At 37.5% G+C, this 11770-nt stretch overlaps 1 protein-coding gene and 1 long non-coding RNA gene across 2 annotated transcripts in view; one reads left to right on the top strand and one right to left on the bottom strand.

The window, feature by feature from the left end:
- LOC121252772 (DNA repair protein RAD50) overlaps window positions 1-6708 on the top strand; it is a 32538-nt gene extending 25830 nt beyond the window's left edge. The window contains exons 23-27 of the mRNA XM_041152576.1: window positions 5504-5654; window positions 5794-5856; window positions 5934-6067; window positions 6153-6281; window positions 6427-6708. Coding sequence (XP_041008510.1) covers window positions 5504-5654; window positions 5794-5856; window positions 5934-6067; window positions 6153-6281; window positions 6427-6466 — 517 coding nt within the window. The 3' untranslated portion in view covers window positions 6467-6708. The remainder of the gene's footprint in view (window positions 1-5503; window positions 5655-5793; window positions 5857-5933; window positions 6068-6152; window positions 6282-6426) is intronic.
- LOC121252784 lies at window positions 1251-9982 on the bottom strand. The gene is made up of 3 exons (XR_005938279.1): window positions 9972-9982; window positions 8693-8698; window positions 1251-1971 (listed from the first exon to the last, which is right to left on the bottom strand). It is a non-coding gene; the product is annotated as an uncharacterized LOC121252784 (long non-coding RNA).
- Between the last annotated feature and the right edge of the window lie 1788 nt (window positions 9983-11770).

Here is an 11770-nt window from a genome sequence, read left to right on the forward strand (position 1 = left end):
CATCCAAGGTGTATCATCCTTCGAATCTAGCAGCGTGTGATATATACATTTTTGGCTCACTTTCTAATTGTTTAAAATTGTTCTGATGGTTCACCACCAAGGTGTTAGATTCACGTTGTTTGTGTGACAGACAAGAATTTGTAATCCATTAGTTTAAGGTGTTAGGTTCTCATTCTTTCGGACAAGTCTTAGTTCACACGAGTTTTTACTGATAAAAAAAAATGTTTCCAGACAACTTGTAATCCAACAGAATCATAGGACATCCCGTGTCACTTTGTCATGACCAGTTTTCTTAGGTTGGAATTGTGTTCAAGGCCCACTGAATTGAAAAAGAAAAGATCAGTCACTTGTTTTGGTTTTTATTTTTCACTAATCTTGTCCGTTATTGATGCTACTCTAGATTTTCTTACAAACATATACCTGTTTTTTCTATCTTAAATTTTGGGTCATACATCTCAACTTCATTACTGCAGTGAAGCTCTTCTTTTCCTCTATTTTTTTCATTGGACAATTTCTGATGCTTCAAAAGTACACTATCAACGAGTCCCAATATCTATACATGATAACCATTCATTGTCCTTGTAACTGAACCATTAATGGTGGGTCCAATGGGATGACCCAGTTACTTCTAGTTGTCTGCTTATCCAGTGCCCAGCATCCTATTGCAACCACGCTGACCTTTAGAACGTGCTTCTTGATTGCCATATTTCTGATATGGATCTCCTTTTGGCAATGTTCAGCTGCTATATTTATGTATAAGCTCTTATCTGATGTTGAAAATTAGAGAAGGCATTGTTTTACAGTTCTAATGACTGATGCTAACTTGTCCAAGTTCTGTTATGGAAAGTGTGTTGGAGATAATATCATATCAAGAATTATCAACTCATTTGATTTTCATAATTATCAAATCAAGAGATTTGATTTTCAAAGATATTTGCCTTATCTTATCAAAAAAGATATTTACCTTATCTCATCACCATGAAATTTTTTCCTTTAAATAGGGGTCAATGCTTTGTATTCAATTACAATTGAGAATAGCAAAGATGTAGCTCTCAAAGTTTCTCTCCTTCTCTCTTCTCCATCTTTTCTATTTTATTTTATTTTCTATCATGATATCAAAGACAGATTACAATTGTGGGACTTGTGGGCTATGGGCCCACCACACTTCCGCTTAAGTTCAAGTTTTTGGAATAAGTGATGATTTCTCATGGTATTAGAGCCCTTTGCTAATGCCAGGCTCGATCCTGTGGACTATTTCTTTTAAAGTTCTTCTACTACTTTTACCCCTTGCAAAATTCTCATCGCCATTCAACCATGTTTCGTCTCAAATCCATGCATTTAGGATATCTTTATTAGATGTGAGCCATTTTTATTGGGTTTTAGTCTGTTGTGAGCTTTGTTTGAAGCCCTAGACCCATTTTTGGCCTTTTGATTTTGATCCTATAGTTGACAAAGGCTATATGTAGCCCATTGTCGGTGATCTATTGTTTTTTTTTATAAGTAAATGATATATTAATAAAGATAGGCATAGCCCAAGTACACAAGATGAATACAAGAGATAAGGCCTTTCTAGAATGAAGTAGAGGAAACAAGAAAATCATAAAAATTCAGACCAATAAATCTAAAGCTATGGCCCATAGAAATAAAGTACAGAAAAATAATGCTTGAAGTTCATCGGGTGAACGCTCCTTGTTATCGAAAGTCCGATCATTACGTTCTTGCCAAATGTACCACATGATGCAGGTTGGGATCATCTTCCACACCTCCTTAATTTGTGGGACTCCTCTCGAGAGAGTCCAGCTAGCCAGTAGCTCAACCACTGTTGCGAGCATTACATACGATAACTCCACCCGACTAAACACTTCAGTCCACAAGGCTCTAGCTGTCTCACAATGTAACAAGAGATGTTCTACTGTCTTGCCAGATTGCTTACACATACAACACCAGTCTAGGATGACGACCTTGCGCTTCCTCAATATCAGTTGTCAAAATCTTCCCCAGGGCTGTTGTCCATGTAAAGAAGATCGTTTTAGGAGGCGCCTCATTCCTCCAAATTTTTCTCCATGGGAACTGGTTGTTTGGTATAGGTGTAAGGGACTTGTAGAAGGATCGAATCGAGAAGGCACCCTTACCCGCCGGTTTCCACCATAGCCTATCAGCTTGTTGTCCATTCGGCACCACAGAATATAATAGGCTGAAGAAAGCCTCAAAGTTGTCTACTTCCCAATCTTGCATCACTCTACTAAACGTGACATCCATTGAACTTGGTCCCCTGATCGAAGCATGAGGTTCGCTACTGAGGCTTCTTGATCACGTGCCACTCGGAATATAGTTGGAAAGGAATCCTTTAAGGCCTCGTCCCCGCACCATTTGTCCCTCCAAAACTTTATCCGGGAACCCTAGCCCAATACTGAGAATGGCAATTGAACTCCTCCCACCCATGTCTGATGAGCTTCCAAACCCCCACTCCGTTAGCTCCACCTACCTCTCCGGTACACCAACCACCCCACAAGCTTCCATATTTACAATCAACCACCAATTTCCATAAGGCTTCTAGTTCCATGTTATACCTCCAAAACCACCTCCCGAGTAAGGCTCGATTGAATGTTATCAAATTTTTTATACCCAACCCACCTGACGAGATCGGCCTGCACACCTTGTCCCAACTGATTAGGTGGAATTTGAATTCATCCCCCAACCTGCTCCATAAGAAATCACGGTATGGTTTTTCAATCCGAGCCACCACACTAGCTGGAATAGGGACAAAGACAAGAAATACGTAGGTAAGTTAGAAAGGGTACTCTTAATGAGAGTTAATCAACCACCCTGTCAATTGCCTTCCTATCTTTTCAATGATTGTATCCCAAATGGAAGAAGCCCGTGAAGCGGCTCCCAAAGGCAATTCCAGATAAGTCATGGGAAGAGAGGCTACCTTACACGCAAGTGCTAGCTAGTTGCCGAGTATTGTTGACGTTCCCCACTGGCACTAACTCTGACTTATCAAAGTTCACTTTCAGGCCTGATTCTGCTTCGAAGCATAGTAAAAAAGCCTTCACTGGCTTCAACTAGTTTTGATCTACCTTACAGAATAACAGCATATCATTAGCAAAAAGTAAATGAGACAAAGTAATAATGCCCTGATTGGGCTCACCAACCGAGAAACCAGCCACAAACCCATTTGTAACCACTGCCGAAATCATCCTACTGACAGCCTCCATGATAATCACGAATAAAAGTGGGGAGAGCGGGTCTTTTTGCCTTAAGCCACGGGAATTACTGAAAAAACTGAAGGGACTGCCATTAATCAAGACAGAGAACTTTGCCGTTGCGATGCACCAATTTATCCACGTTCGTTATCTCTTCCCGAAACCACATCTTTCAAGCCAATAAAGAAGGAAATTCCAATTTACATGATCGTATGCCTTCTCCATGTCTAATTTGCAAATAATCCCCGGGGAGCCAGACTTTAATCTGCTATCTAGGCCTTCATTCGCTATAAGGACTGAATCAAGGATTTGGCAACCTCGAACAAACGCATTTTGCGGCTTCGTTATTATCTTCCCCAACACCTCCCCTAACCTATTCACGAGCATTTTGGAGATAATTTTGTATACCCCATTAATGAGGCTAATGGGCCTAAATCCTTAACCTCCGATGCTCCAAGTTTCTTTGGAATCAGTGCAATAAAGGTAGCATTTAAGCTTTTCTCAAGCTTCCTAGCCAAAAACAATTCCTGGAACACATTCATGATGTCCAATTTTACTACTTCCTAGCATATCTGGAAAAAAATCCAAGGTGAAGCCATCTGGACCTGGTGCTTTGTCTTTAGCCATGCGTCTTACCACATTGTATACCTCCACTTCCTCAAATGGGCGCTCCAACCATGACGCAGTATGTGGCTCAATAGAGTCAAAACCAAGATCATCAAGCTTTGGCCTCCACCCCTTTTGTTCTGTCATCAGTTGGTCAAAGAAATCGACCACATGATCCCGGATCACTAGGGCCTCCCTGCACTCAATAACTCAATACCATTGATGTTCATTATCTCAATGGTATTATTTCTTCTATGAAAGTTAGCCACTATGGAAAAACTTTGTGCTTCGGTCTCCCTCTTTCAACCACAATGCTCTTGACTTTTGACGCCATGAAATCTCCTCAAGAGATAATACTATTTCCAACTCTGAGGCCAACTCTGTCTTCCACACTACTTCTTTAGGAGAGAGGGCTCTATCCTCAAGTACACTATCAAACTGTTGAAGCCCCTCCACCAAGGTTTTCTTCCCTTATGTCTCCAAAGGATAGAGAATTCCAAAGCTTAAGGTCATTTTTCAAAGCTTTCAATTTGCCGGCTAGAATGAAGGAGGGGTTACCTTCAAATTGATACGATGACCACCATCAAGTGATGGCTTTGTGGAAAGGGTTGGTGGCCTATTATTAGCCCTTTGTTGGCCCATTATCAACCCATTGTTGGCCACAGCTCCAGATTTGATATTCCAACTGCCAGTCACTTTATCACCAATCTCATTCTCATCATCTCATTGGTGATCAATCAATAGATATGAATATGGGTGTAAATTGGTCCGTTCCGGTCCGGGGGGTGATGGACCGAAATTTTCAGTCCATCATTTTCCCCGGACTGAACATCCCTATGGACCGGAGTGGATTGGTAGCCATCGGTCTGGCCCATTTATTATTATATTTTTCTTTTTCTTTTTTTTTTAAATAAATTAATAAAAAATTTATCTAAAATACTAAATTAAAATTAAGTAAATTATTAATGTGGATTATGTAACTAACTCAATAAAAAATTATGTTATATGGTCAATGATAATAAATTAGATGAAAATTACATTCTTAACTTATATAATTACTATATAATTAGTCAATTGATAGAATATTAATTTATTAATAACATATTTAAAATTTTATATTTTTAATGGTGATAGGTTAGATGAAAATTACATAATTAATTATACAATTATTATATAAATAATATATATTTTAATTCAGGGACCGAGACCGACCGGTCTTGGTCCCGGGTCGGTCCGGTCTATTTCTCCGGTCCGGACCTACCAACTTTCACCCCTAGATATGAAGACTACATTCAATTTCATCAATGTTTCAAAGTTCTAGACCTTGAGTTTGAGGGGGGATATTGAATATAATATCAAATCAATAATTATTTTGATTTGGTTTCATAATTATCAAATCAACCAATTTGATTTTTGTTATTATCAAATCAAGAGATTTGCTTTTCGAATATATTTATCTCATCTCATCTCCATGTAATTTTCTTATTATTCATCAAAAAAATGTAATTTTCCTATAAATAGGGATCAATGCTTTGTATTCAATCACAATTGAGAATAGCAAAGATGTAGCCCTCAAAGTTTTTCTCTCTCCTCTCTTCTCCATCTTCTTTTCTATTATATTTATTTTCTATCACAATGTCAATGTTTTTAATAGATACATTTCTTATTTTTCTTTCATCCATTCCTTTCAGAGCTCTTATGCGCTTCCACACAATGAAAATGGAGGAAATAAATAAAATTATTCGAGAATTGTGGCAGCAAACATACAGAGGACAAGATATAGATTACATTAGTATCCATTCAGATTCTGAAGGTGCTGGGACTCGGTCCTACAGCTACAGGGTATGGAAATTCTTTTTGAGGTGTTCCTGTCTTGTGTGTGTGTTGTGTGTGTGTGTGTGTGTGTATATATATATATATATGTTTATAACTCCTTTATTTTGTCAATTATTTCTATTTATCCATTGCATTTTTTATATAGGTTCTCATGCAGACTGGTGATGCAGAGTTAGAAATGAGGGGTAGGTGTAGTGCTGGACAGAAGGTGGGTATGACTGAAGGCTAACGTTATCTACTACCTCTTTCCTTTACAAGGAATTGAAAACTAATTGTTTAGTTCAGGTCCTTGCTTCCTTGATAATACGATTGGCTTTAGCTGAGACTTTCTGCCTCAACTGTGGTATACTAGCACTTGATGAACCTACCACAAACTTGGATGGCCCAAATGCAGAGAGTCTTGCTGCTGCCCTTCTGAGGTATGAACATACTATATCGTCACTGGAGACTCCATTACATAATGAAGGCCTGCTTATTACCCCATGTTCTGTGCTTTTTCTGCAGAATTATGGAGGACAGAAAGGGCCAGGAAAATTTTCAGCTGATAGTGATTACTCATGATGAGCGTTTTGCTCAACTAATTGGTCAACGGCAGCATGCAGAAAAATATTATCGGGTCACAAAGGATGATCAGTAAGACCATAATCTTATCGTGCTCAAACTGATTTTACTTCTGCTTTGTTTTTATTTTTTTCCCTATATTAGATTTCTCTGCTCCACACATGGTTTCATTTCATGCGCTGCTTCAATCACCCTAACGTGCCGTTTTCTTTTTCAGTCAGCACAGTATAATTGAAGCACAGGAGATATTTGACTGAGGTTTCTCCAAAAGGGTTTTGTGCGGAGTGTCATTTGTTGGGATGTAAAAGCATACTGAAGGTTCTGTACAGTGCAGAATGCTAGAGTTCTCTGTTGTATATAAGCTTTGTATAGAACAGTTAATTGGCATTCACTGAAGTTCTGATGAGCATATTTTTTGCTCCATCTAAAGTGTACCTCATCATTAACCAATGAGCTTTACAGAAGGCAAAACATGGAAGGAGAAGGTTTGGTTGTGTTATCATGATTTTGAAGGTTTATTTTCAAAATCTGTAGTTCATGTGTTTTAGGAATAAGCTAAATAAGGGTAAAAATAAGCAAGGTAGCTTTATAAAGAATGTAAAATGGTATACATCTGATCATTACTGTTATCATTTTGCATCCATAATTTGGAAGACACTGAAATTAGGTATGGTGAACCGAATAAATCGATGGTAGTTATGTCCTCAAGTGCCTGCGAATGGCTTAAGAACACTGTTCACTATTTAAAAGCATCAGTTATTGACATTAAAAACCCAAGGGGTGGAGTAGTGGTTATGGGTTCGAAAGTATGCATTCACTCTTGTAGCCGTCAAATTAGGATGATTTTTCCTTGAGTTACCAATTCTCCCTTTTAGTTAATGATAGTGTACTAATTTAGGTGAAAATTCTTTTCAACTCAGAAAAAAATGCATAGACAATTTGGAAGAAATCCACAAAATGATGATTCTCAATGGCTACATTCCACGCAATCATTATGTCTAAAAAAAAATCCTGATAATGTAATGATTGATGAAAATAACCGAACTCTGGGAAAAGATTCAGCCCAGTTTGGATTTAGAGATGAAATGTTGAGATGATTTGTGAACAATAACGAGATTGTTAAGATGAGATGGTTTTTGAAAATTTTGTGTTTGGATTGAAAGTAGGATGATATAGTTTTAACTTTTTGGAGATGAGATTGATGTGAGTCCACAAATTATTGCATAGTATTTATAATGATTTTGTTTTATTTATAAATATATTTATAAATAAGTAATAATAATTTATAAATTAACTACCGAATTTTTATTTTTTTATAATATATTTCATAATAATATTATAAGATGACAATATTTTGTTTCTAATCAAATTATTCTGTAAAATATCAAATAAAAATTTAATTATTTCCAAAATCGTTAAATATTTATTTTTTATATATATAAAATAATTTTTTTTATAAATAAATTGTGCTTAAATTAACGGTGAGTGGGTGAGGGGCCGAGGAGTTTTCATTACACTCGTGAGAAAGCAGTCTCTTCTAGAAAGCAAAAAGTAACGTTTACGAGCCATTTTGTCGTATACGAAATAGATGAGATGTACTTCACTACACCGTTTGGATTGGAGATGGTTTTACTACCAGATGAACTCATCTGCGAATCCAAACCGGGGCTAAAAGAAGGTGGCTCTAAATTCATTGTCGCCCTTGGTGTGCTTTCTTCCAACAAAAAAACAAAATGTTCCTTTTTTCCCCATAAATAGAACATATTGCGGTTACACCCCATCTCTCTTCATCCAATCTAGGAGGGAGAATCCTATCACAACCCCTCACTCGAAGAGTCCATACCAATCAACGTACTATTAATGGATAGATCATTCAATTCCAAATAAAATAACTCCAACACCAAACATGCAGAGAAAAGTTGGAGTTAGTGGTCACTCAAAGCTTGAGTCTACAAAAGACTCCGACTCTATTTAGAGTTGTGGATTCCAACTCGTTGGAGTCAGGCCTTCCTTTGTTTGACACTAGCTACCAATAAAAGGAGCATTTTTGAAACAAAAAAGAAGTTATCTGCATAGTTTGGGATATAGTCCACAAGTGGACTGCTATGTTTGTTCAGCATTTAGCAAGCTTTGATGATGTTGTATGTGTGCCTTACTTCTAATTGATTGCCACACCATCTTTGCAAGGAAAACTTATATGAATTCCCTATATTTGCAAAAATCAGCAATAGGGGGAATAGTTTGGACTGTTCAAGATCTATACCAAGTGAGGTTGGATCTAGATATGGATAGTTTGAATTTGCAGGATCATATCTTGAATATGATGGGGATTGTAGAATTTAGAATAAGGAAAGTGTTTGAAATTGTATTTTCATTGATTTGAATATATTTCATGTACAGACTATTTAAAGGCAAATTGATGCATAACAGATGTCGTCAATTGTGCCTATGAGTTACAAATTCAAATTTCAAAATAGCTAAACTTTAGGCTCTAGGATTGATTACTTCTCCTGATTATTTGCCTCAATATTCTGCATGTTGATTTTGTGGTTGACTTGATCCTCGACACGCCCCCGCAATCTCAAGGGAAGTTCGCAGACATTAAGATTGAACCGAATATGTGTAAACCGGTTAGTAGTTAGAGGTTTGGTAAGTAAGTTAGCAATATGATCTTTAGTGGACAGAAACTTGACTTGTAGCTTTCCAATTTTGACAAGATCACGCACAAAGTGGATGTCTATCTCAATGTGCTTCGTCCGAGCATGAAAAATAGAATTTTCAGAAAGATATGTTGCACCAATATTGTCACACCAAATAATGGGTTGATGTGTAGTTTGAATACCAAGTTCAGCCGAAAGTTTTTGTAACCATTGTAATTCGGTTGCAACATTAGCAAGGGCTTTGTACTTAGCCTCTGTGATGTTTCGAGTGGTTGTGGCTTGCTGCTTACAACTCCATGAGATTAGACTTGATCTGAGATAAATACAATAGGCACCAACTGACCAACGATCATCAGGATCTCCTGCCCAATCACTATTTGCAAATGCCTGAAAATTTAATGATGATGAATTTGGCAAGAATAGTCCAAAGGAAATTGTGTTTTTTAAGTAGAGCAAAATGCGCTTTACAGCTTTCCAATGAGGATCTTTTGGGTCATGCATAAATTTGCTGACATGATGAACTGCAAATGCTATATCCGGATGAGTGAAAGAGAGATAATGAAGACTTCCTACAATGCTTCTGAACAGATTTTTGTGCCATAGACTGAGTGGTAGATGGACAGCAGAGAAGGCATGGTGTGGTTTAGGATTCAAGCAAGCAAAGAAGGAGTAGATACCATTTTTAAGCGGACCTTAGTGAAGGACGTTCCCCAGGTAATCCTTTATAAGAAAAATATACTCGTGAAACTAAAAGTATACATTATTGTCTTTACAAAATTGATTGACAAATAGTAAGTTCTTTTGAATTTCAGGAACAAGAAGAATCTGTTATAGTAGAAAACATTTAGAAATAGTTGAGAGAGTAGAGGAACCAGTAATAGTAATTCTCAGACTTGCACCGTTGCCAACTTGAATTTGTTCTATGCCATCATAATCATCATTGCGTAGGGTCAGGTTGGTCATCTCATTGGTGAGATGATGTGTTGCTCCCATATCTAGATGCCAATCATTATCAGCAGATTGATTGTTGGCTGCAACCATAGCTTGCATTTGTCTATTAGCAGGTTGATCAATATAAGTAATATCGAACTTGTGATAACACTTCTTGGTAGTGTGTCCTGGTTTGTCACAAACTTGACAATAAGTGGGCTCTTGATTAAACTATCCTAGGCCAGCATGATAAGAGGTGGAGTTACCAGAATTAGATCCACCACGATAGTTACCACGCCCCGCCTAGCCCTCGAAAGCCTCCACAACCTCGAGGTGTAAAAGTAGTTTGCTGGCGAGTAGACATATTAGCAGATCCATTGACAATAAGATAGGTTGAATTATTGGCGACAATTCGAGCCTCAGTTGTTAACAACAAGGAATAGAGCTATTCTAGAGTGACAGAGTCCTTTTTAGCAGTAACAATAGTGACCAATGAGTCATAGTCGTGGCCAAGTCCAGCAAGAATATATGTGATCACATCATCACATAACAAAGTTTAGCCTGCAATTTCCAATTCATTAGTGATCTTCTTTACACTGAAGAAATAATCAGTGGCTATCTGGGAACCTTTGCATATATTAGAAAGTTGAGAGTGAAGATGGACAACATGAGCTTTCGATTGAGAAGTAGAGGTTTGTTCAAGAGCATGCCAGACATCATAGGATGTACGCTGAGAGGAAATCTAAGCCACAATAGGCTCAGTTAGTGTGGACATAATAGCACTCAGGATGAGAGTATCTTGACGAATCCACTGAGCATGCGTAGGATTGGGAGAAGGAGAAATCGAGTCACTGGCAATGCAGGGAAGAGTGGCAGGGGGTTTGAGAATGGTTCCATCAATGTAACCAAATAAATCAAGGCCAAGAAGATAAGAGATCATTTGAGCTTTCCATGTAGAATAGTTGTCTTTGGTTAATTTGTGGATATTGACAGCAGGCGGGGTGAAAAAGGTGGGAAGAGTAGTAAAATTTGAAGAATTGGAAGAAGCCATCTTAGACGTTAGTTGATTGGTTCAGTCTGATACCATGTAGAATTTAAAATAAGGAAAGTGTTTGAAATTGTATTTTTATTGATTTGAATGTATATCATGTACAGACTATTTAAAGGCAAATTGATGCATAATAGATGTCATGAATTGTGCCTTTGAGTTACAAATTTAAATTTTAAAATAGCTAAACTTTAGGCTTCAGGATTAATGACTTCTCCTGATTATTTGCCTCAATATTCTACATGCTGATTTTGTGGTTGACTTGGTCCTTGACAAATAGGGATTGATGAAAGTAATAGGTTTAGAGGTTGATAGTAGTAGTTGTAGTAGTAGATACAATAATAAAAGAAATACGAAAAAAATTAGGTACGGGGAGAGAGAAGGGTGAATATATGTAAAAATAAAAGGAGGAATGAGTGATGCACTTATGGTGATGGGTGAGGGAAGATTGAGATAAAATGAGAAAACAAACAAAGCCATTGTTACAAGCTTTTTACATTAATCTTGAATATACAACAGACAGTCAAAGTGTTAGGGATCTCGATCTAGTCCCTGTATATTGTGTTGTCCTCGCCTTGGTTCTCCTTGTGATGACCAATTGCCTTAGCCCTCTTGCTTGAACTTTGAACAATAATGACAATGTATGATGGTAATGATGAGTTCCTAGGTTGATGATGGTAATGTGTTTAGTGGTGAAATGATGATGATGATGAATTCGGGTGATCTAAGGGATGAATAAGGGTGTTTGATGCAATGTGGAAGGCTAGAAGGCTGCCCTTAATGTTGGGGCCACTTGGATGATGATTATGGTTGGTAGCGTGAAGTGTAACTAGGGTTTTGTGTGGTGGCTAAGGATGATTTCGAGATTGGAAGAGTTAGCTTAGAGTTGTAGTGTAGGATGAGATGCTAGGGTTTGAGAATGA

Source organism: Juglans microcarpa x Juglans regia, chromosome 1D (genome assembly GCF_004785595.1).
Source record: "Juglans microcarpa x Juglans regia isolate MS1-56 chromosome 1D, Jm3101_v1.0, whole genome shotgun sequence".
NCBI classification, from domain to species: Eukaryota; Viridiplantae; Streptophyta; class Magnoliopsida; order Fagales; family Juglandaceae; genus Juglans; species Juglans microcarpa x Juglans regia.